A 22,970-nucleotide genomic window follows, 5' to 3' on the forward strand; every position below is an offset into this window, starting at 1 on the left:
GCAGGGTATAAATAAAGTTATTATTATTATTATTATTATTATTATTATTATTATTATTATTATTATTTTATTGTATGACACAGCAAACAAGATAGACATGCTGGATTTCGTATCACAAAATCACAAGTCGAACACTTCCCAAGTGTCTAAGACTGTGTGATGTATTTTCGGATTTTTTTAAATTATTATTATTATTATTATTATTATTATTATTATTATTATTACTACTACTACTACTATATTGTATGACACAGCAAACAAGATAGATATGCTAGATTTCATATCACAAAATCACAAGTCGAACACTTCCCAAGTGTCTAGGACTGTGTGATGTATTTTCGGATGATACGTGCAGATCCCAGTAGGGTGGCCTTTTGCAGTTGGCAGATCGTGATTTTGTCAATGTTTATTGTTTCCAAATGCTGGCTGAGATCTTTTGGCACGGCTTTTCCTTCAATTTTGTCAAGAAACTTTCCATGCCATGTTTTGTTGCGCCAGCTGTCAGCTCTAGTTTGTAGTGCGGTTTTCTTGTATTGATTTATTATTATTATTATTATTATTATTATTATTATTATTATTATTATTATTATTATTGGAGGCCAGTGTGAATGTTGTAATTAATCACCTTTGTTAGCATTAAATGGCCTTCCAAGCCTCACATCCTGGCCTGGGCTTTGTTCAGAGTCGTTAGCTGCCCCTGATTGATTCCTGTCTGGAATTCAATAGTGCTATTGTCTACTTTTGGTGTTGGGTTATTTCCAAATTCCAAATGCCACCAGGGAACAAGGCAGCTGGGATTGACCAACAGATCCTTCAAAATCCAGATAAGGGGGTTGTTCTTTCTATTTCGGGCCTGGTTTCTCAGCAGCTGCAAAAGACAAGGCTCGGTGATGGTTGGCTAATGTGGCTATAAAAAGGCCAAGGGTGGCCAGCAACGGTTGGTCTACATCAGCAACGCCATGGAGCTCATCCTCTTCACAATTCTTTTCGGCGCCGCAGGTAATGCCTTCCTCCTCTCCTTGACCTCGCCGTCCATCGGAGGTTCCTTCAGCCTCGGGGTGCATCTACATTGTAGATTTAATGCAGTTTGAAATCAGTTTAGCGCCAATGGCTCCATGCTATTGGATCCTAAGAGTTGAAGCTCGCACTACAACTCAGAACCAGTTTTATGATTATAAAGATATGATATAGTGACAGTCCCGGCTCGGACTCGGAATGCGCCTGAATGCATATTTTTATGAATATTTTAATCTAATTAATTTAAAACTGCAATGAAATGCATTGGAAGTATATTATATATGTGTTTTTTATGTTTTATATTGTAAGCCGTTCTGAGTCCCCCTTCGGGGGTGAAAAGGGCAGGATAGAAGTGATGTAATAAACAAATAAACAAATACATAAATAAACAAATAGAAGGCTCAAGAGCTTGAGAAAAGACATTACATTATTACAGTAGAGTCTCACTTATCCAACATAAAAGGGCCGGCAGAATGTTGGATAAGCGAATATGTTGGATAATAAGGAGGGATTAAGGAAAAGCCTATTAAACATCAAGTTAGATTATGATTTTACAAATGAAGCCCCAAAACATCCTGTTCTACAACAAATTTGGCAGAAAAAGTAGTTCAATCCGCAGTAATGCTATGTAGCAATTACTGTATTTACGAATTTAGCACCAAAATATCATGATATATTGAAAACATTGACTACAAAAATACGTTGGATAATCCAGAACGTTGGATAAGTGAGACTCTACTGTACTATTATTGTTATTGTTATTATTATTATTATTATTTATTAAGGTAAATAATTTGTCAGACTCTGGGGGTTGGTGTGCATCTCTATTTCTAAGCCAAATAGCCGGCGTTGTCCATAGACACCTCCAAGGTCATGTGGCCACTGGCATGACTGCATGGAGCGCCATTATCTTCCCGCCAGAGCAGTACCTATTGATCTACTCATCTTTACATGTTTTCGAACTGCTAGGTTGGCAGAAGCTGGAGCTGACAGCGGGAGCTCACTCCGCTCCCCGGATTAAAACCTCTGACTTTTCGGTCTGCAAGTTCAGCAGCTCAGCGCTTTAACACACTGCGCCACCGGGGGCTCCGTATTATTTATACCCTGCTTTATATTGCATGGATCCAGCACAGTTAAAGTGGTGTCAAACTGCACAGTGTAGACGCACCCTTAACCAAGTTGAGGAGCAGGTGAATTCTGGGTGTTGTAAGACGATGGGTTTGGTTCTGATTTTGGAATAATTTCCTTTAAACCTTGCAATACAAAACCCAAGTCTAAGCATGACATTCATGCATCTTCGATAGATACCTTTTACACAATCTTAGCAGTAAAACTTGTGTCCATTGGACTATCAAGAAGCCAAGGGGCCACTCTCTCAGCCATGTAGAGGATTTTGGATTCCGGAATTCCAGATCTGTTAAGAGTCCGCTTGGATTCAAAAATAAATTCTAAAAGGCGATTGTTGCAATTTTTACTTTGATATCGCATATACAGTAGAGCCTCACTTATCCAACATAAACGGGCCGGCAGAACGTTGGATAAGCGAATATGTTGGATAATAAGGAGGGAATAAAAAAAAGCCTATTAAACATCAAAATAGGTTATGATTTTACAAATTAAGTGCCAAAACATCATGTTATACAACAAATTTGACAGAAAGAGTAGTTCATTACACATTACTGCTATGTAGTAATTACTGTATTTACGAATTTAGCACCAAAATATCATGAAAACATTGACTACAAAAATGCGTTGGATAATCCAGAACATTGGATAAGTGAGTGTTGGATAAGTGAGACTCTACTGTATATAAATTTACATATACAGTAGAGTCTCACTTATCCAAGCCTTGCTTATCCAAGTTTCTGGATTATCCAAGCCATTTTTGTAGTCAATGTTTTCAATATATCGTGATATTTTGGTGCTAAATTCGTAAATACAGTAATTACAACATAGCATTACTGCATATTGAACTACTTTTTCTATCAAATTTGTTGTGTAACATGATGTTTTGGTGCTTAATTTGTAAAATCATAACCTAATTTGATGTTTAATAGGCTTTTCCTTAATCTCTCCTTATTATCCAAGATATTCGCTTATCCAAGCTTCTGCCGGCCCGTTTAGCTTGGATAAGTGAGAACTACTGTGTGTGTGTGTGTGTGTGTGTGTGTGTATGTATATATATACACACACACACACACACACACACACACAGCATTAGCATAGCATTAGAAGGGACCTCCAAAGGCCACCTAGTCCAACCCTTTTCTGCCAGACGGCAGAGAAGGATACCCTATTTGACTACCAGGTAGTCTATATTCCACTAGAGTTGGGTCTCCCAAAGGCCATCTAAACCAACCCAATGGATATAATGAAGCTTGTGGATACTTAGGTTCCTATATATATATATATATATATATATATATATATATATATATTGGAACCTAAGTATCCACAAGCTTGATTATATTATATATATATATAGGATTGGACTAGGTGGCCTTTGGAGGTCCCTTCTAATGCTATGCTAATGCTATATATATATTGGAACCTAAGTATCCACAAGCTTGATTATATCCATTGGGTTGGTTTAGATGGCCTTTGGGAGACCCAACTCTAGTGGAATATAGACTACCTGGTAGTCAAATTGGGTATCCTTCTCTGCCGTCTGGCAGAAAAGGGTTGGACTAGGTGGCCTTTGGAGGTCCCTTCTAATGCTATGATGCTATGGTGCTCTTTAAGCAGAGACTAGATGGCTATCTGTTGGGATGGCTTGGATTGTGTCTCTTTGTATGGCAGAAAGGGGTTGGACTGGATGGCCTTTGGGGGTCCCTTCCAACTCTAGAATTCCTTGACCCCTGTTTCCATTCCTGCAGCGGCTGCACCCCAAAGAGGATATGAAGATGATGATAAGATCATTGGGGGCTACGAGTGCCCACCTCACTCCCAGCCTTGGCAAGTCTTCCTCACATATGGGCCCGGCTACCGGTGGTGCGGCGCATCCTTGATCAATGAACGTTGGATCATTTCGGCCGCTCATTGCTACAAAAAGTGAGTACAACACACGGGCATCGTTCTTGGCCAACTCCCTTTTTTTTTTCTTTTTTTTTTTTGAAGTCTCCAAAGCATGCTCACAAGTTTTTGCAAAGACAACAAGAGTGCATCATCTAGACCAGGGGTCCCCAAACTTTTTAAGCCGAGGGCCGGTCCACAATCCTTCAGACTGTTGAGGGGCCAGATTATCATTTGAAAAAAATACAAACAAATTTCGATGCACACTGCATATGTGTGCAAAAACAACAACAACAAGAAGAAGAACAATGAAAAAACAATACAATATTTAAAAATAAAAACAATTTTAACCAACATACATTTATCAGGATTTCAATGGGAAGTGTGGTCCTGCTTCTGGCCAATGAGATAGTCAAGTTAGGGTTGTTGTTGTTGTTGTTGTTGTTGTTGTTGTTGTTGTTGTGTGCCTTCAAGTCATTTCAGACTTTGAGTGAGCCTAAGTCTAAAATTTATTTATTATTTATTTACTGCATTTATTTACTACATTTGTATCACACCCTTCTCACCCCAAAGGGGACCCAGAGTGGGTTACAAATTATACATACATACAATATATTATATTATTAGCATAGCACAATATTAGCATTATATATTACTATATTGAACTATACCACAATACTGTAATATTATTAGTAATATTATATGTAATATAGAATATATAATTAATATTATTATATGGTACTATTATTAATGTTATATTGTATTACATTATAATATTATTATCAATATTATTTGTATATACAATATATTATATTATAAAACTGAGGGCAGGGGCCAGGTAAATGACTTCGGAGGGCCACATCCGGCCCCCGGGCCTTAGTTTGGGGACCCCTGATCTACACTGTGGAATGAATGCAGTTTGATGCCACTTGAACTGCTATGGCTCAATTTGATGGAATCCTGGGAGTTATAGTTTCCATAGCAGTGAGCCACGGCAGTTAAAGAAGTGTCGAACTGCATCCATTTGACGGTGTAGATGCACCCAAGAAAAGTCATTCCTGTGTTATATCACATTTGCACAACTTCGCTTCGTTGCACAAATGTGACATCGCCCATCTAAGAGTGTGTTCTTTTTTTAATATTCTTTATTCAGATTTTTCACTACAATAATAAAATATAGATAGCTTTAGAGAAATAAATAAGAAAAAGAAATGATAGAGTAGAAAGGAAGTCCAAAGTATCCAAAATATTATGTATATTCTAGCTGTGCCCGGCCACGCGTTGCTGTGGCGAAGTCTGGTGGTCTGGGAAATAAAGTATTGAGGAATTGGTAGTAGTTAAGGTTAAAGGTAAATGTTTTCCCCTGACATTAAGTCCAGTTGTGTCTGACTCTGGGAGTTGGTGCTCATCTGCATTTCTAAGCCAAAGAGCCGGCGTTGTCCATAGACACCTTCAAGGTCATGTGGCCACTGGCATGACTGCATGGAACGCCGTTACCCACCTGCTGGAGCGGTACCTATTGATCTACTCACATTGGCATGTTTTCTAACTTCTGTGTTGGTAGAAGCTTGGGCTAACAGTGGGGGCTCACTGCGCTTCCCCAATGCGAACCTGCGACCTTTGGGTCCACAAGTTCAGCAGCTCAGCGCTTTAACATGCTGCGCTTTAGGGGATATTGTTTCCTAAAGCTTGTTAATATATAATATTTCTGTTTGTTTGTTTTTTTGTCTGTTGGGGGCAAGTATGAATGCTGCAATTAGCCAGAATGATTAGCATGTAATGGCCTTGCAGCTTTAAAGCTTGGCTGATCCTGCCTGGGTGACTCTTTTGTTGGGATGTGTTAGCTGGCTTTATTTGTTTCCTGTGTGCAATTCACCTGTTTTCAGAGTGTTGTCCCCCCCGGGCGCATTCGCAAATGTCCGATTGTCCCTCATCAATTAGTTTTTGGATGCCTGAGATGGGGAAAGCATGAGGCAAGCTGTCTGTCACGGTGGTTGGGCTGCTTGCGCGCTGCTGAAATACCCGTATGTCTTCCAAGGGTGGGGGCAGGGGCCATGTCGCGCATGCGCACATAGCTATTTTTGGATTTTGGGATTTTGAGGGACATGGACTTCGAATTGTGTTTTGGTTTTGTTGTCTAAACACAGCGGGGAGGACCATGTGTTTAGTTGCCAAGTTTCGAGGTTCTGGGTTTTGTAGTTTCGCTGTTTTTATTAAGGTAGAAATGGACAGAACAATTTTTTTTATATATAGATTAAACAGCATTTACAGTTTCCATTGTACTAAAAAGGAGCAGAAGACTCTAGATAGTAGATTGTTTAGTCCAATCAAATGATTTACTTATCAACGTTTAGTGTTAAGTTGAAAAGAAAAGTAAAGTAAAAAAGGATAGTAATGCTAGAAATAAAAGAGAGAAAATTATTTTGTTTTTGATTTCCTAGTATCCTTTTCTTTCTTTCTTTTAATATTCTTTTTTTAATATATCACATTTGCACAACTTCGCTTCATTGCACAAATGTGTTATCGCACATCTAAGTGTGTGTTCTATATTGTCACATGATGCACACCAAGGCATAGTGCCCGGGCCCGGGCTGTGGCGCAGGCGGGAGAGCAAGCCAGTGCAATTAACTGCAATGAATCACTCTGACCAGGAGGTCATGAGTTCGAGCCCCGCTCGGAGCCTATGTTTGTTTGTCTTTGTTCTATGTTAAAAAGACATTGGATGTTTGCCTATATGTGTAATGTGATCCTCCCTGAGTCCCCTTCGGGGTGAGAAAGAAGGGCAGAATATAAATGCTGTAAATAAATAAATAATGGTGCGCAAATGGGTCACAATATGCACAAGATGCCAGCCGTGATTCATCTTCTTGTTCCGCTTCCTTTCCAGCCCTCGCACACTCGTTGCACACTTGGGCGAGCACAACACCCTGAGCGAGGAGGGCACCGAGCAGCACATCCAGGTGGAGAAGGCCATCCCGCACCCCCAGTACAACTCCCGCAACATCGACAACGACTTCATGCTCATCAAGCTGGCCCAACCGGTCACATTCAATGCCTTTGTCCAACCCATTGAAATTTCGCCCACCTGCCCAATTGTTGGCACCCAGTGCGTCGTCTCCGGATGGGGCAACCTGCAGACAGCGGGCGGTAAGGCTAGTTCCAAGACCCATCTACACCAACATATATTGCAGTTCGAAACTGTGTTATGTGATCAGTGTAGACCCAGCTCCAGCCTGAGAATCTTCTGTGATTAGAGGCACATACGGGTATGATGTAGTGCCTTTCAGGACAAACAATGCATTTCTTCCCTTGCTTTTGCAATCAAATTATTATTATTATTATTGACACAACGACATAGTCTGACACAGCAAACAAGATAGATATGCTGGATTTCGTATCACAAAATCACAAGTCGAACACTTCCCAAGTGTCTAGGGCTGTGTGATGTATTATTATTATTATTATTATTATTATTATTATTATTATTATTATTATGACACAGCAAACAAGATAGACATGCTGGATTTTGTATCACAAAACCACAAGTCGAACACTTCCCAAGTGTCTAGGACTGTGTGATGTATTTTCGGATGATGCATGCAGATCCCAGTAGGGTGGCCTTTTGCAGTTGGCAGATCGTAATTTTGTCAATGTCTATTGTTTCCAAATGCCGGCTGAGATCTTTTGGCACGGCACCCAATGTGCCCATCACCACTGGGACCACCTGCACTGGTTTCTGCCAGAGTCTTTGAAGTTCAATCTTGAGTTCCTTGGCTGTTTGGTTGTGCATTTAAGTAAATCTGATCTTGCCAAATAGTCACTGTTGAATGTTTTTATGTTGAATGTTTTTATATTGTGGAATGATATTTTAAATTGTTAGTCGCTCGGAGCACTCTGGTGGAGAGCGACTAATCAAGAAATAAAGTGAAGTGAAGTGAAGTTCCTGATAGTGGCTGAGTTTTTCCTGTTTTTCACCAATTCGACTGTCACCTGGGATGGTGACATCAATAATCCAAACCCTTTTCTTTACCATTTGGCCATTAGTCATATTTATGCCCTCACTTTCAATGATTTTTCCCTTCTTCAATGCCACTGTCGAACATTTGTCCAAACCAAACTCCATGCTGATATCCGTGCTAAAAATTCGGACAGTGTTAGTCAGAGACTGGATTTCCGTTTCCGTTTTCCCATACAGCTTCAGGTCATCCATGTACATCAGATGTGAAATTTTGTGAGATTTCTTAGATGTTTGATATCCGAGATTTGTTTTTTGTAAGATTGTTGACAGAGGGATCATGGCAATAATGAAAAGCAGAGGGGACAATGAATCTCCCTGGAAAATTCCTCTTCTGATGTTGACAAGTCCATAGCTTTCATTTCCAACAAACAGTTCAGTTTTCCAGTGCTCCATCATGTTTTCAATGAAGGTGCCAATGTTTTTACAAATCACAATGGCGTCCAGGCACTTGATGATCCAGCTGTGTGGGAGTGAGTCAAAGGCCTTTTTGTAGTCAATCCACGTCACGTTGTTATTTATTATTATTATTACAGTATTTCTACCCCGCCCTTCTCACCCAATAAGGGGACTCCGGGCAGCTTACAAATATAAAATACACACATAAACAATTACAATAACATTTCAATTCAATTTAAAATTAAGTTAGATTAAAACATTCATAAATTACACGTACAGTAGAGTCTCACGTATCCAAGATAAACGGGCCGGCAGAACATTGGAGAAGCAAAAATCTTGGATAATAAGGAAGGATTAAGAAAAAGCCTATTAAACCTATGTTTGAAGCATTATGAACTAGGAGTAAATTGCAAGGATTTATCAAATCTAAGCTTGACTTTGTCTTTGAAATCGTAGCTTGAGCTGAGTCTTTCTTCCTTCCAGTTGAGTATCCGGATGCTTTGCAATGCCTAGATGTGCCCATCCTATCAGAGTCCACCTGCCATGCTGCCTATCCAGGACGCATCACTTCAAACATGTTCTGCGCCGGATACACCGAGGGCGGCAAAGACTCTTGCCAGGTAAGAAGGAACTAGGTGAACTGGGATAAATAGAGACCATGTCTTTTGTGGCCAGGTTTCGTGAGTTTTGAGTCTGTAGTTTCACTGTTTACTTTAAATTAGAAATGGTCAAAACATTTTTATCTAATCTATATATACAAAAATGTTCTGACCATTTCTGCCTTAAAGTAAACAGTGAAACTAAACACCCAAAAACCACGAAACTTGGCCACAAAAGACATGGTCATCCCCGCTGTGTTTAGACATCAAAAAACCCAAGAAAAATAAAGTCCTAATTAGAGGGAAAGGAATAATTTTTTCCCATTGCTGCCAGTTAGAGGGCTAAGCTCCGCCCACTTTGTCTCCTAGCAACTCACTCAGCCATCTAATGGCGCCCAGGGCCGCTTCAATCAGGTCTCTTTCACACTGCCTATAAAATACAGAATATCTGATTTGAACTGGATTATATGGCAGTGTAGACTCAAGGCCCTTCCACACAGCTATATTAACCATTTATAATCTTTTAAAAAAATATTTTTATTGTGTTATAAGTGATATGTATAATTAAAGCGAGGAAAATATTGATACAGGGATAGTGAAGTAGAGGTACACACACACACATATTATTATTATTATTATTATTATTATTATTATTATTATTATTATTATTATTATTGTATGACACTGCAAAGAAGATAGACATGCTGGATTTCGTATCACAGAATCACAAGTCGAACACTTCCCAAGTGTCTAGGACTGTGTGATGTATTTTCGGATGATGCTGCAGATCCCAGTAGGGTGGCCTTTTGCAGTTGGCAGATCGTGATTTTGTCAATGTCTATTGTTGCACAATAATAATAATAATAATAATAATAATAATAATAATAATAATAATAATAATAATAATAATTTTATTATGACACAGCAAACAAGATAGATATGACACAGCAAACAAGATAGATAGATAGCCAATGAGTCTTAATAATAATAATAATAATAATAATTATTATTATTATTATTATTATTATTATTATTATGACTCATTGGCTCACATCAGATGTAATGGGGAGGCAGTCCTCTCTCAGACTCAGCTTAGGGTCCCAGAGTAGCTATTGTTATTTATATTAATATTATTATTAACACCGATTGGTATACATCAGCTCTAATGGGAAAGCAACCTTCTGTCAGTTCCTGCTTATTGTTACGGGACCGAAATTAAAGGAAAACAAAAGCAAGCACGATGACTGTGCAGCTTTCATTTTTGTCTCACCTCTCGTTTCCTACAAAAACGTTGTCATTCATTTTGTGTACATATATGTAGAATAGTCAAAACAAAATGACAGCACGAAGGAATGAAGGAAAAAAAATTGTGCACATCTCTATCGTATACCACTTGAGAAGATTCTACTCAAAGGGACCTTTGGCTCTTCTCTAAAAGGTTATGATCTCGGAAAGGTCAGACTTTTCTAAATCCATGTTGTTTTGCTTTCATTGTAGGGAGACTCCGGGGGGCCATTGGTGTGCAATGGAAAACTGACCGGCGTGGTGTCCTGGGGCATCGGTTGTGCCCAGAAAGGCTACCCTGGCGTGTATGCTCCCGTGTGCAACTACAAAGCCTGGATAGAGGAAGTGCTGGCCAACAACTGAGGTTAACATTGCGGTTCAAATGCACCCCTGTTTTCCCAGAAATATCCCTCTCGTTGGAAAGAAACAAAGCTCGCGCTGAAAATAAATAAGGGGAAAACGTGTGTGTTTATGTGTTTTATTGAGTGCGTCGCCACTGTAGCATGAATGCAGCTTGGCACTGCTTGGACTGCCATGAATGACGACTATGGAATCCTGGGAGTTGAAGTTTTGCAAGGTCTTTCCATTTTCTGGGTGACATCTCCATTGCAAAACGAATGCCATTTGATACCACTTTCAAAGCTTAATTCCCTTTAACAACACAGCCGTCCAATGCTAAGGCTTCCCCGTCTGCGCAGGGTTCCATACTTGACACTTTAACAACACAACCGTTCAATGCTAAGGCTTCCCCGTCTGCGCAGGGTTCCATACTTCGCACTTTAACAACACAACCGTCCAATGCTAAGGCTTCCTCATCTGAGCAGGGTTCCATACTTGACACTTTAACAACACAACCGTTCAATGCTAAGGCTTCCCCGTCTGCGCAGGGTTCCATACTTCGCACTTTAACAACACAACCGTTCAATGCTAAGGCTTCCCCGTCTGCGCAGGGTTCCATACTTTGCACTTTAACAACACAACCGTCCAATGCTAAGGCTTCCTCATCTGAGCAGGGTTCCATACTTGACACTTTAACAACACAACCGTTCAATGCTAAGGCTTCCCCGTCTGCGCAGGGTTCCATACTTCGCACTTTAACAACACAACCGTTCAATGCTAAGGCTTCCCCGTCTGCGCAGGGTTCCATACTTTGCACTTTAACAACACAACCGTCCAATGCTAAGGCTTCCTCATCTGAGCAGGGTTCCATACTTGACACTTTAACAACACAACCGTTCAATGCTAAGGCTTCCCCGTCTGCGCAGGGTTCCATACTTGACACTTTAACAACACAACCGTTCAATGCTAAGGCTTCCCCGTCTGCGCAGGGTTCCATACTTCGCACTTTAACAACACAACCGTCCAATGCTAAGGCTTCCTCATCTGAGCAGGGTTCCATACTTGACACTTTAACAACACAACCGTCCAATGCTAAGGCTTCCCCGTCTGCGCAGGGTTCCATACTTGACACTTTAACAACACAGCCGTCCAATGCTAAGGCTTCCCCGTCTGCGCAGGGTTCCATACTTGACACTTTAACAACACAACCGTTCAATGCTAAGGCTTCCCCGTCTGCGCAGGGTTCCATACTTGACACTTTAACAACACAACCGTTCAATGCTAAGGCTTCCCCATCTGCGCAGGGTTCCATACTTGACACTTTAACAACACAACTGTTCAATGCTAAGGCTTCCCCGTCTGCGCAGGGTTCCATACTTGGCACTTTAACAACACAACCGTCCAATGCTAAGGCCCTTGTAAAATCCAGAGCTTCGGGTAAAGCTGCTCAAAACAAGAAAGAATCAAACATCAACACAGGTGGAACCAAAGCCGTGCTGCTCGAATCCAGTGCCTCAAAACCACAGCGTCCCATCCAGGCAAGGTTGCAAGATGGGCAAACCTTTTTTCGAGAAAAAGTGTGCGAGCTTGCAAAGAAATGCCTCTCACCAAGACAGGAAACCATCGTCAAGGTAATTCCAGTAAGAGTGACACGTAGTGCAAGCGTTGGCTGTTTTGCAACTACCTGTGAAGCTGTGTGTCGCAAAATGCAACAAAGGCACAAAGGGAGGGAGGTGGCCGGACGGAGAAAAAACAAAGTGTTTGGCTCATCTGTCTTTCTGGAACCAATGCAGTCTGATCGCCTTTTAACCGACCTGGCTCAATGCAATGGAATATGAGAGATGTAGTTTGACAAGGCTTTTCGCCTTCTCTGACAAAGGACACTAGAACCAGGTTTCCAACATAATAATAATAATAATAATAATAATAATAATAATAATAATTATTATTATTATTCTACCCCGCCAGCATCTCCCAGCAGGGACTCGGGGAACATACAACCCTGTGCTAGTTTGGCAACATCAAATCCCTTGGCATTAATGGGAAACTCACGTGAGAATACTACAGATCCCAAACCAGGAAGGCCGGCAGGTGCAGGGATTTCAAGTCCGCATCACTTAAGACATAAGGTGCATCTACGCTGTGGAATGAATGCAGTTTGATGCCCACCTGAGCGCCACGGCTTCATGCTATGAATGTTGAAGTGGGAATGATTGTATATAGAGTTGTTTAAATGTAATTGAGTTATAGTGATGCAATGTGAACTGGAGATTGCATCACGCACTGTCTGCTGTCCACTATGCCAGTGTGTAAAGAGTTAACTGTGTATTGCATCAGACAGCAGAGGTGGTTATAAATAGCTCCCTGTGTTATCTGTTCTCTCTCTGCTCTCTGCCTCTCTGCACTCTGTCTGTATATATCGTCTTGAGAGTTTTCCGTTTGTTAGTAAACCTTTTGTAGATAGCCAAATAGGCTTCAGCCTCGTTATTGGTGCCAGTGATTCTTCGTTGATCTTCCGCTGCATGTGTGCTTATCCAAACCGCGCGCTCTGACAATGAAAACATGGGAGTTGTAGTTCCACAAGGCGTTGACCTTTTTTTCTGCTCAAAGAGTCTCTTTCCCATAGCATGGATCCAGCGTGTTTAAAGTGGTAGAAAATTGCATTCATTCTACAGTATAGACGCATCCTTGGTGGAACTACAACTCCCAAGATTCATTCTACAGTATAGATGCACTCCTAGTGGAACTACAACTCCCAAGCTTTATTCTACAATATAGATTCATCCTTAGTGAAATTACTACTCCCAAGATTCATTCCACAGATGTATGCCTGGTGAAACTACAAATCCCAAGATTCATTCCACAGTGTACCTGCACCCTTAGTGAAACTACAACTCCAAGATTCATTCCACTGTACACATATAACCTTAGTGAAATTACAACTCCCAATATTCATTCTACATTGTAGGCACAGCCCTAGTGGAACTACAACTCCCAACAGTTATTCTACAGTATAGATTCATCCTTAGTGAAATTACACTTCCAAAGATTCATTCCACAGTGTAGATGCATGCCTAGTGAAATTACAAATCCCAATATTCATTCCACAGTGTACCTGCACCCTTAGTGAAACTACAACTCCAAGATTCATTCCACTGTACACATATAACCTTAGTGAAATTACAACTCCCAATATTCATTCTACATTGTTTTACAAGAAATCAACGGAAAAAGCAGTCTCAACTGCGCCCCCGTAAGTTTTGCGCCCCAAGCGATTGCTTAATTTGCCTCATTGTTGGACCGGCCCTGCCCAGAGTGTATTGTGAGACTCTCACATCATGACGGAATAGTCTGCCATTTGGGCCACGCTGAACTCGGTCTCCCGCCCGCTGCCCACCGGGCTTGGGGCTATTTGTTGTTGCCGCCGACACTGCCGCCAATCCCGGAACAATCCGGAGAGCTCCTTCCGGAACTTGGCTCCCACGAAAGCGTAAACCAAGGGGTTGAGACAGGAGTGGACGAGGCCCACGCTCTCGGTGAAGAGGAGACCGAAGTCCAGGATCTTCTCCTTGGCGCAATCGCGGCCCACGTGTCCCAGGCGCTGGAGGCTGTCCACCAAGACGAATCCGTGGAAGGGACCCCAGCAGAGGACGAAGAGAAGCAGAATCACGGAAAGGAGCCGCAAGGCCGTCACGCGGAAGAAGAGCTGCCGGAGCTTGACCAACATGCGGACGTAGCAGTAGACCATGACCGCGACCGGGAAGAGGAAGCCAAGGAGGAAGGAGACCAAGCGGAGGGACAACCGCCACGTGTTGGCGTCCCGGGCGTCGAACCCCAAGTGGCACACGACGGCCCCGGCTTGGGAGACGTAGGACACGGTTCGGAAGTGGAGCTCCACGACAGAGAGGGCGATGGAGGCGGCCCACAGCAAGGTGGAGGCCAGCAAGGCTCCATGAGGTGTCCACCGTGGTTGGAGGGAGTGGACAATGGCCAGGTAGCGCTCGAGGGTCACGCAGGCCAAGAGGAAGGCCGTGCTGTAGCTGCTCATGGCGGAGAGGGCCCCCACCAGCTTGCAAAAGGGCTCCCCAAAGGCCCACGACTGGGAGAACTGGGTGGCCCGGAAAGGAAGGACCAGCACCAGGAGCAGGTCGGCCACGGCCAACTGGAAGAGGAAGCGGTCAGCCAGGAGCCACGGGCAGCGGCGGGAGGAGAGGACGGCCAGGACCAAGCCGTTGCCCACCAGGCCCAGCAGGAAGGACACCGAGAAGACGGCCGGGCCGAAGGAGCGGGCAAAGGAGCCCACCTCGCTCTGGGTGCAAGGGAAGGCCCCGGGGTTGATGTCCGGGAGATCCGAAGGGAACTGGGAAGGAGAAAGCGCAAACGGGTCAAGGCGAAATGGAACCGAGACTGCAGTAAAACAAGTCAAATATATATACAGGTAGACCATGAAGTCATGAGTTCGAGGCCAGCCTGTGGCGGGGTGAGCACCTGTCAATTAAAAAAATAAAATAAATAGCCCCTGCTCATTGCTGACCTAGCAACCCGAAAGATAGTTTCCTCTATCAAGTAGGAAATAAGGTACCACTTATAAAGTGGGGAGGCAAATTTAACTAATTTACTACATTGGAATGAGGAAGTGCCGTCACAGTGGATGATGAAACAGCTGCTCCCCCCTGTGGCCAGAATCGAACATCCCCTCAGGAGAAGGTTAAATTGCCTCTGCGTCTGTCTCTGTCTCGGTTCTATGTGTATAGGTAAAGGTTTTCCCCTGACGTTAAGTCCAGTCATGTCTGACTCTGGGGGTTGGTGCTCATCTCCATTTCTAAGCTGAAGAGCCGGCGTTGTCCGTAGACACCTCCAAGGTCATGTGGCCACTGGCATGACTGCATGGAGCGCCGTCACCTTCCTGCCGGAGCAGAACCTATATATATATAAATGTAATGTGCATAACTCCCATGGAGTAAACAACAAAACCTCTGGACCAAATCACACCAAATTTGGCCACAAAAGACATAGTCACCCAATCAATCTGCATGCGGCAGAGTGTCAGCAAAAATGGCTAGGCGTGTCAGTGCTGACACGCGTGTCATAAGTTGGCCATCACTGCTCTAGAAGATGCCTGGAGAGGACTGTATAGATAGAGACCTAAGATAAAATGTAATAATAATTATAATTTACTATTATAATTGTATATTTATATTACATGCAATATTACTAAGAATATTACAATACAGTATAATATAATATATTGTATGTATATATACTTGTAAACCGCCCTGAGTCTCCTTCAGGGTGAGAAGGGCGGGATATAAATGTCGCTAATAAATAATAATAAATAAATAAAAACACATTTAAATGATTTTTGCCAGAAAGGGAGGACATACCTCAAAATTGATATAATCGAGACCCCAGGAAAAGGTAGTTGTCATCTTTGTCCCCGGACCATTCCTTGCAGGTTATAGGAGGAAAGTCTGCTTTCGGCCACTTTCTCCTTTTTGGCCGCAAATGAGGACACAGAGCAAGGCACTTGTTCCGAATCGGACTCCAAAACCTTGCCTACGATGGAAGGAATAGGAAAGGAAGCAAAAGGGGAAACTGGTGCTTTGTGAAACAGGCCCAAATGGGGAAGTGAAGCGTAATATCAGACAAGGTGTGGGCTCGATTTGCATTCATTCTGCAGTGCAGATGCACCCTTAATAAGATATCTTTCAATCATGGGAGTTGTAGTTGGCACTCCTTTGGTAGAGAGGACCCTTGCTAAACTACAACTCCCATCATTCCGTAGCAATGAGCTATGGGCTCAATTTGCATTAATTCTGCAGTGCAGATGCACCCTTAATATGATATCTTTCAATCATGGGAGTTGTAGTTGGCACTCCTTTGGTAGAGAGGACCCTTGCTAAACTACAACTCCCATCATTCCGTAGCAATGAGCTATGGGCTCAATTTGCATTAATTCTGCAGTGCAGATGCACCCTTAATATGATATCTTTCAATCATGGGAGTTGTAGTTGGCACTCCTTTGGTAGAGAGGACCCTTGCTAAACTACAACTCCCATCATTCCGTAGCAATGAGCTGTGGGCTCAATTTGCATTCATTCTGCAGTGTAGATGCACCCTTAATATGATATCTTTCAATCATGGAAGTTGTAGTTGGCACTCCTTTGGCAAAGAGGGCCCTTGCTAAACTATAACTCCCATCATTCCTTAGCAATGAGCTGTGGGCTCGATTTGCATTAATTCTGCAGTGCAGATGCACCCTTAATATGATATCTTTCAATCATGGGAGTTGTAGTTGGCACTCCTTTGGTAGAGAGGACCCTTGCTAAACTACAACTCCCATCATTCCGTAGCAATGAGCTGTGGGCTCAATTTGCATTCATTCTGCAGTGTAGATGCACCCTTAATATGATATCTTTCAATCATGGAAGTTGTAGTTGGCACTCCTTTGGCAAAGAGGGCCCTTGCTAAACTATAACTCCCATCATTCCTTAGCAATGAGCTGTGGGCTCGATTTGCATTAATTCTGCAGTGCAGATGCGCCCTTAATATGATATCTTTGAGTCATGGGAGTTGCAGTTGGCGCTCCTTTGGTAGAGAGGGCCCTTGCTAAACTACAACTCCCATCATTCCGTAGCAATGAGCTGTGGGCTCAATTTGCATTAATTCTGCAGTGCAGATGCACCCTTAATATGATATCTTTCAATCATGGGAGTTGTAGTTGGCACTCCTTTGGTAGAGAGGACCCTTGCTAAACTACAACTCCCATCATTCCGTAGCAATGAGCTGTGGGCTCAATTTGCATTAATTCTGCAGTGTAGATGCACCCTTAATATGATATCTTTCAATCATGGAAGTTGTAGTTGGCACTCCTTTGGCAAAGAGGGCCCTTGCTAAACTATAACTCCCATCATTCCTTAGCAATGAGCTATGGGCTCGATTTGCATTAATTCTGCAGTGCAGATGCACCCTTAATATGATATCTATCAGTCATGGGAGTTGCAGTTGGCGCTCCTTTGGTAGAGAGGGCCCTTGCTAAACTACAACTCCCATCATTCCGTAGCAATGAGCTATGGGCTCGATTTGCATTAATTCTGCAGTGCAGATGCACCCTTAATATGATATCTATCAGTCATGGGAGTTGCAGTTGGCACTCCTTTGGCAGAAAGGGCCCTTGCTAAACTTCATCTCCCATCATTCCATAGCAATGAACCGTGGGTTCGAACTGCATTAATTCTGCAGTGCAGATGCGCCCTTAATATGATAACTTTTGGATGTGACAGATTGAAATCCCAGCAAGTTCCCAGGCTTTCCTTTTAACGCTTGAACCCATGAAGGCAGCCCGTGGGTTGGTTTTGATTTCATTCCAGGACCATTTTATCTGGATTTTTATTTTTATTTTTATTTTTTAAAAAGCATATTTACAGCAGAAAATAGGCATAATACAACACATTCTTAACATTGAGCCGTATCAATTCTACACTGGACAACAAGGGTGTCGCACTGGATGAGGGTGAAAAAGCTGAAATTAAATCCTGGCAAGACAGAGGTCCTCCAGGTCAGCCGGGTGGCCGATCGGGGCAGTGGGTGGCAACCGGCGCTCGGCGGCAGAGTTTTGTGGGGAAGGAGTTTCCAAGCTCATTCATGGCTATGATGTGCCTAGATTTGAATGGCGACTATGTTGAGAAGTGGTATTTGGGTCTGGCTTTCACCTGCATATGGTAAATGTTTTCTCCTATACGTTTTGAGGACACAAGTGGCAGAGTTTTGTGGGGAAGGAGTTGCCAAGCTCATTCATCGCTATGATAAGTGCCTAGATTTGGATGACAACTATGTTGAGAAGTGGTATTTGGGTCTGGCTTTCAACTGCATATGGTAAATGTTTTCTCCTATACTTTGTTCATTTTTACAGTAGAGTCTCACTTATCCAACATAAACGGGCCGGCAGAACGTTGGATAAGCGAATATGTTGGATAGTAAGGAAGGATTAAGGAAAAGCCTATTAAACATCAAATTAGGTTATGATTTTACACATTAAGCACCAAAACATCATGTTATTCAACAAATTGGACAGAAAAAGTAGTTCGATATGCAGTAATGCTATGTAGTAATTACTTTATTTATGAATTTAGCACCAAAATATCACGATGTATTGAAGACATTGACTACAAAAATGCATTGGATAATCCAGAATGTTGGATAAGTGAAACTCTACTGTACTAATAAAATTACATTAATTGAGGCACCAGTAGGTTGAATGTTTTTGAATCTTTACATAAAACTAATGTAATTCCAAAACGTAATCTACTTTCTGGATAACCCTCGCATTAATATTGTTAATATTGTTAATATTATCAATATTGTTACAGTAGAGTCTCACTTATCCAACATTCTGGATTATCCAAACCATCTTTGTAGTCAATGTTTTCAATATATTGTGATATTTTGGTAAATACAGTAATTACTGCATAGCATTACTGTGTATTGAACTACCTTTTCTGTCAAATTTGTTGTACAACATAATGTTTTGGTGCTTAATTTGTAAAATCATAACCTAATTAGATGTTTAATAGGCTTTTCCTTAATCCCTCCTTACTATCCAACATATTCGCTTATCCAACGTTCTTCTGGCCTGTTTACGTTGGATAAGCGAGACTCTACTGTAATATTAATCATACAAGAGTTGTAGTCCAGCATTGGTAGTCCATCATATTGTTGCTGCTGATGTTGCTGTTGCTATTGCTGTTATTGTTTTATTGTATGACACAGCAAACAAGATAGATATGCTGGATTTCGTATCACAAAATCACAAGTCGAACACTTCCCAAGTGCCTAGGACTGTGTGATGTATTTTCGGATCATGCGTGCCGATCCCAGTCGGGTGGCCTTTTGCAGTTGGCAGATCATACTTTTGTCAATGCCTATTGTTTCCAAATGCCGGCTAAGATCTTTTGGCACAGCACCTAGTGTGCCCATCACCACCGGGACCACCTGCACTGGTTTCTGCCAGAGTCTTTGAAGTTCAGTCTTGAGGTCCTGAAAGCGGCTGAGTTTTTCCTGTTGTTTTTCGTCAATGCGACTGTCACCTGGGATGGCGACATCAATGATCCAAACCTTTATTTTCCACAACTGTGATGTCTGGTGTGTTGTGTTCCAGAACTTTGTCAGTCTGGATTCAAAAGTCCCACAGTATCTTTGCGTGCTCATTTTCCAATACTTTTGCAGGTTTGTGATCCCACCAGTTCTTTGCTGCTGACAGGTGGTACTTGAGGCTGTTTGGTTGTGCATTTAAGTAAATCAGATCTAATTTGCCAAATAGTCACTGTTGAATGTTTTTTAGGTTGAATGTTTTTATGATGAATGTTTTCTATTGTGGAATGATATTTTAAATTGTAAGTCGCTCAGAGCACTCTGGTGGAGAGCGACTAATTAAGAAATAAAGTGAAGTGAAATAAGAAAGTGAAGTGAATAAGTTCCAATGAATCATTTGGGCCACATAGTTGTGCCTCTGTTATTATTGTTGTTGTTGTTATTTGGAAGGCCACATAGGCTGAATTCAGCTGCATCCCTTGGATTTGGTCCTTTTAAAGTCCAGAGTGAAACCAGAGCAGAAGCTCACTTTGGGCAATACGGATACGGATGGAAACGCCTAGCAGGAGGCAGCTGTTCTGCAAAATGCCCTAGAAGCCTCCGGAATAGGTGGTTTCGGTGCTTTCGGACCAGGTGGACTCCCTCCGGAGGGCCGAGCCCTGCCTGCTATACCTGGCCACGAACCCGTGATTGACGCAGCCCAGCTTTTGGAGCAGCTCCAGGTACCGGTGCTGGAACTTGACGCCCATGAAGGCGTAGAGGAGCGGGTTGAGGCAGCAGTGGAAGAAGCCCAAGGCGGTGGCCACCACTTCGGCCACCTCCAGCCTCTCCTGCCAAGCGCAGTCCAGTTTGAGGAAAGTGGTGGCGAACTGGATTGAATGGTACGGCAGCCAGCAGAGGAAGAAGGCGCCCACCACGGCCAAGATGACCCGCATGGCCTTGTGCTTTCGGAAACCCTTGGACAGCAACAGGGTGAAGACGATGTGGGCGTAGCAGTAGCCCATGGCCAGCAAGGGCAGGAAGAAGGTGCCCACTTGGTTGAAGAGGCTCAGGCCCACTTTCCACTGCGTGGCCGAATCCGGCGGGAAGACCAGCGAGCAGGAGGTGGACTTTTGGCGTGAGTCATACTCGGCAGACAGGTAGACAAAGTCCGGCACGGTGAGGAGGAGGCACGCGACCCAGACGGCCACGGCGGTGAGGTGGACGGCGGAGGCCTTGCTGCGCCTGTACATGCGGACGACACAGACAATGGAGAGGTAGCGGTCCAGGCTGATGCAGACCAAGAAGAAGATGCTGGCGAAGAAGTTGATCTTGAAGGCACCGCCCACCACGCGGCACAGGAAGGTGCCGAAGACCCATCCGCGGGCCTCCTGGACGGCCCAAAAAGGGAGGGTCAGCACCAGGAGGATGTCGGCCACGGCCAGGTTGAAGAGGAAGACGTCCGTCCCGGCCAGAGCCTCCTTGGCACGCAGCAAGACCGCGATGACCATCCCGTTGCCCCACAAGCCTAAGAGGCAGATCAAGCTGTAGAAAGCGGGCAGGAAGCTGCCAGAGAAGCCCTGGGTCGCGTTGGAGTTGCAAACGGAGGAGGACGAGCAGCAGGCGTCGGTCCAGTTGTCGTAATCGTAATAGCCGTCGGAGGAGTTGCCGACTAAGTCAAAGAGGTCCCCACTGGTTAAGACCATGGCATCGTCTCCATCCTGAAACAAAAAGACAGCACTGTTTTAGACAATTACATGAATCTGTTGTGCAGTGTTTCCAGTTTGACTCTGATAAAGATGTTTCATAAGAAGGAAAATCAGCCTGCTTAGCAACCCTTGGAAATGCTGATTTGTTACCACTAAATATTTGGGTTTCATACCTTTTTATCTCCAGTGGCTGATGCTGTATTACTACTCATTTGTTCTGATTTTAGGTGTTTTGTTATATTTTTAAAACGTTTAAATTGTTTCTTTTATTTGATTTATGTTATTACTGTTTTTGTTTTGATATTCGTTGTAATTGCTTATTCTGTTTTGTTTTGGGCATCGCCCCATGTTAGCCGCCCCGAGTCCCTTTGGGGAGATGGTGGCGGGATAGAAAAATAAAGTATTATTATTATTATTATTATTATTATTATTATTATTATTATTAAGGGGCAAAGGGTGAAATATTTAGCAGACAGTATAGAGCTTCAACTAAAGGTGCACCAAAACCGTCAGGGCTGGCCCTAGGTATTTTTCAAGTGTAGGCAAACAGAATTTTGGCACCCCCCCCCCCAAACCAATCACTGAAAAATAAAATCGTTGGATAAGCGAAAATGTTGGATAATAAGGAGGGATTAAGGAAAAGCCTATTAAACATCAAATTACATTAATATTTTAGAAATTAAGCACCAAAACATCATGTTTTACAACAAATCAACAGAAAAAGCAGTCTCGACTGCCCCCCAAGTGATCGCTTAATTCGCCTCATTGTTGGACCAGCTCTGAACACCGCTACGAGGGCTATCCACAAAGTACATTACGTTTTGGAATTAAAAATAAAGTATAGAAGAAAACATTTGCCATATCCAGTTGAAAGCCACACCCAAATACCACATCTCACATAGTCGCCATTCAAATCTAGGCACTTACCATAGCGATGAATGGGCTTTGCAACTCCTTCCCCACTAAATTCTGCCACTTGCGTCCTCAACCACTGGTTTCCAACAATGGGGGCATGGCTGGCAACGCAACGTTTTGGGGACGCTGCGCAGCTGCAGGAAGGAGTGACCGGCTGGCTGAAGATGCAAGCGGCAGAATTTAGTGGGGAAGGAGTTGCAAAGCTCATTCATCGCTAGGGTAAGTGCCTAGATTTGAATGGCGACTACGTGAGATGTGGTATTTGGATGTGGCTTTCAACGGAGAAGGAGAAGGAGAAGGAGAAGGAGAAGGAGAAGGAGAAGGAGAAGGAGAAGGAGAAGGAGAAGGAGAAGGAGAAGGAGAAGGAGAAGGAGAAGGAGAAGGAGAAGGAGAAGAAGTCATTGTTGTTGTTTATTTGTATCCTATCTCCATCATTCCTGGAGGGGACTCGGGGCAGCTCACAGAAATATCAGATACAAAACAGTAACATAGTACAATACATCAATAAACAATAACATGCACCAGTTATAATATTTCAACATTGACCAGTAGAATAAAAACACACTTACTAAAAAAGAGACTCCAAGCAGCTTAAGGTAACACCAATACAAT

General features: G+C 42.8%; 3 protein-coding genes across 3 annotated transcripts; 1 reads left to right on the top strand and 2 right to left on the bottom strand.

Annotated features, from left to right (window-relative positions):
* The first annotated feature begins 843 nt into the window (after positions 1 to 843).
* LOC100566067 (trypsin-3) lies at positions 844 to 10,790 on the top strand. The gene is made up of 5 exons (XM_062962495.1): positions 844 to 999; positions 3,894 to 4,068; positions 6,917 to 7,176; positions 8,927 to 9,063; positions 10,540 to 10,790. The coding sequence occupies exons 1-5, from the start codon at positions 960 to 962 to the stop codon at positions 10,687 to 10,689; spliced, it is 762 nt and encodes a 253-aa protein (XP_062818565.1). The 5' UTR covers positions 844 to 959; the 3' UTR covers positions 10,690 to 10,790.
* Positions 10,791 to 12,631: 1,841 nt separating this feature from the next.
* LOC100566266 (C-X-C chemokine receptor type 3-2) lies at positions 12,632 to 15,112 on the bottom strand. The gene has a single exon (XM_062962497.1). It carries the CDS (start codon positions 15,110 to 15,112, stop codon positions 13,997 to 13,999), a length of 1,116 nt encoding a protein of 371 aa, XP_062818567.1. The 3' UTR covers positions 12,632 to 13,996.
* A 4,041-nt stretch (positions 15,113 to 19,153) lies between these two features.
* cxcr3 (C-X-C motif chemokine receptor 3) lies at positions 19,154 to 21,452 on the bottom strand. Its single transcript, XM_008123303.3, has one exon. It carries the CDS (start codon positions 21,438 to 21,440, stop codon positions 20,346 to 20,348), a length of 1,095 nt encoding a protein of 364 aa, XP_008121510.2. The 5' UTR covers positions 21,441 to 21,452; the 3' UTR covers positions 19,154 to 20,345.
* Between the last annotated feature and the right edge of the window lie 1,518 nt (positions 21,453 to 22,970).

Source organism: Anolis carolinensis, unplaced genomic scaffold (assembly GCF_035594765.1).
Source record: "Anolis carolinensis isolate JA03-04 unplaced genomic scaffold, rAnoCar3.1.pri scaffold_10, whole genome shotgun sequence".
Lineage (NCBI taxonomy): Eukaryota > Metazoa > Chordata > Lepidosauria > Squamata > Dactyloidae > Anolis > Anolis carolinensis.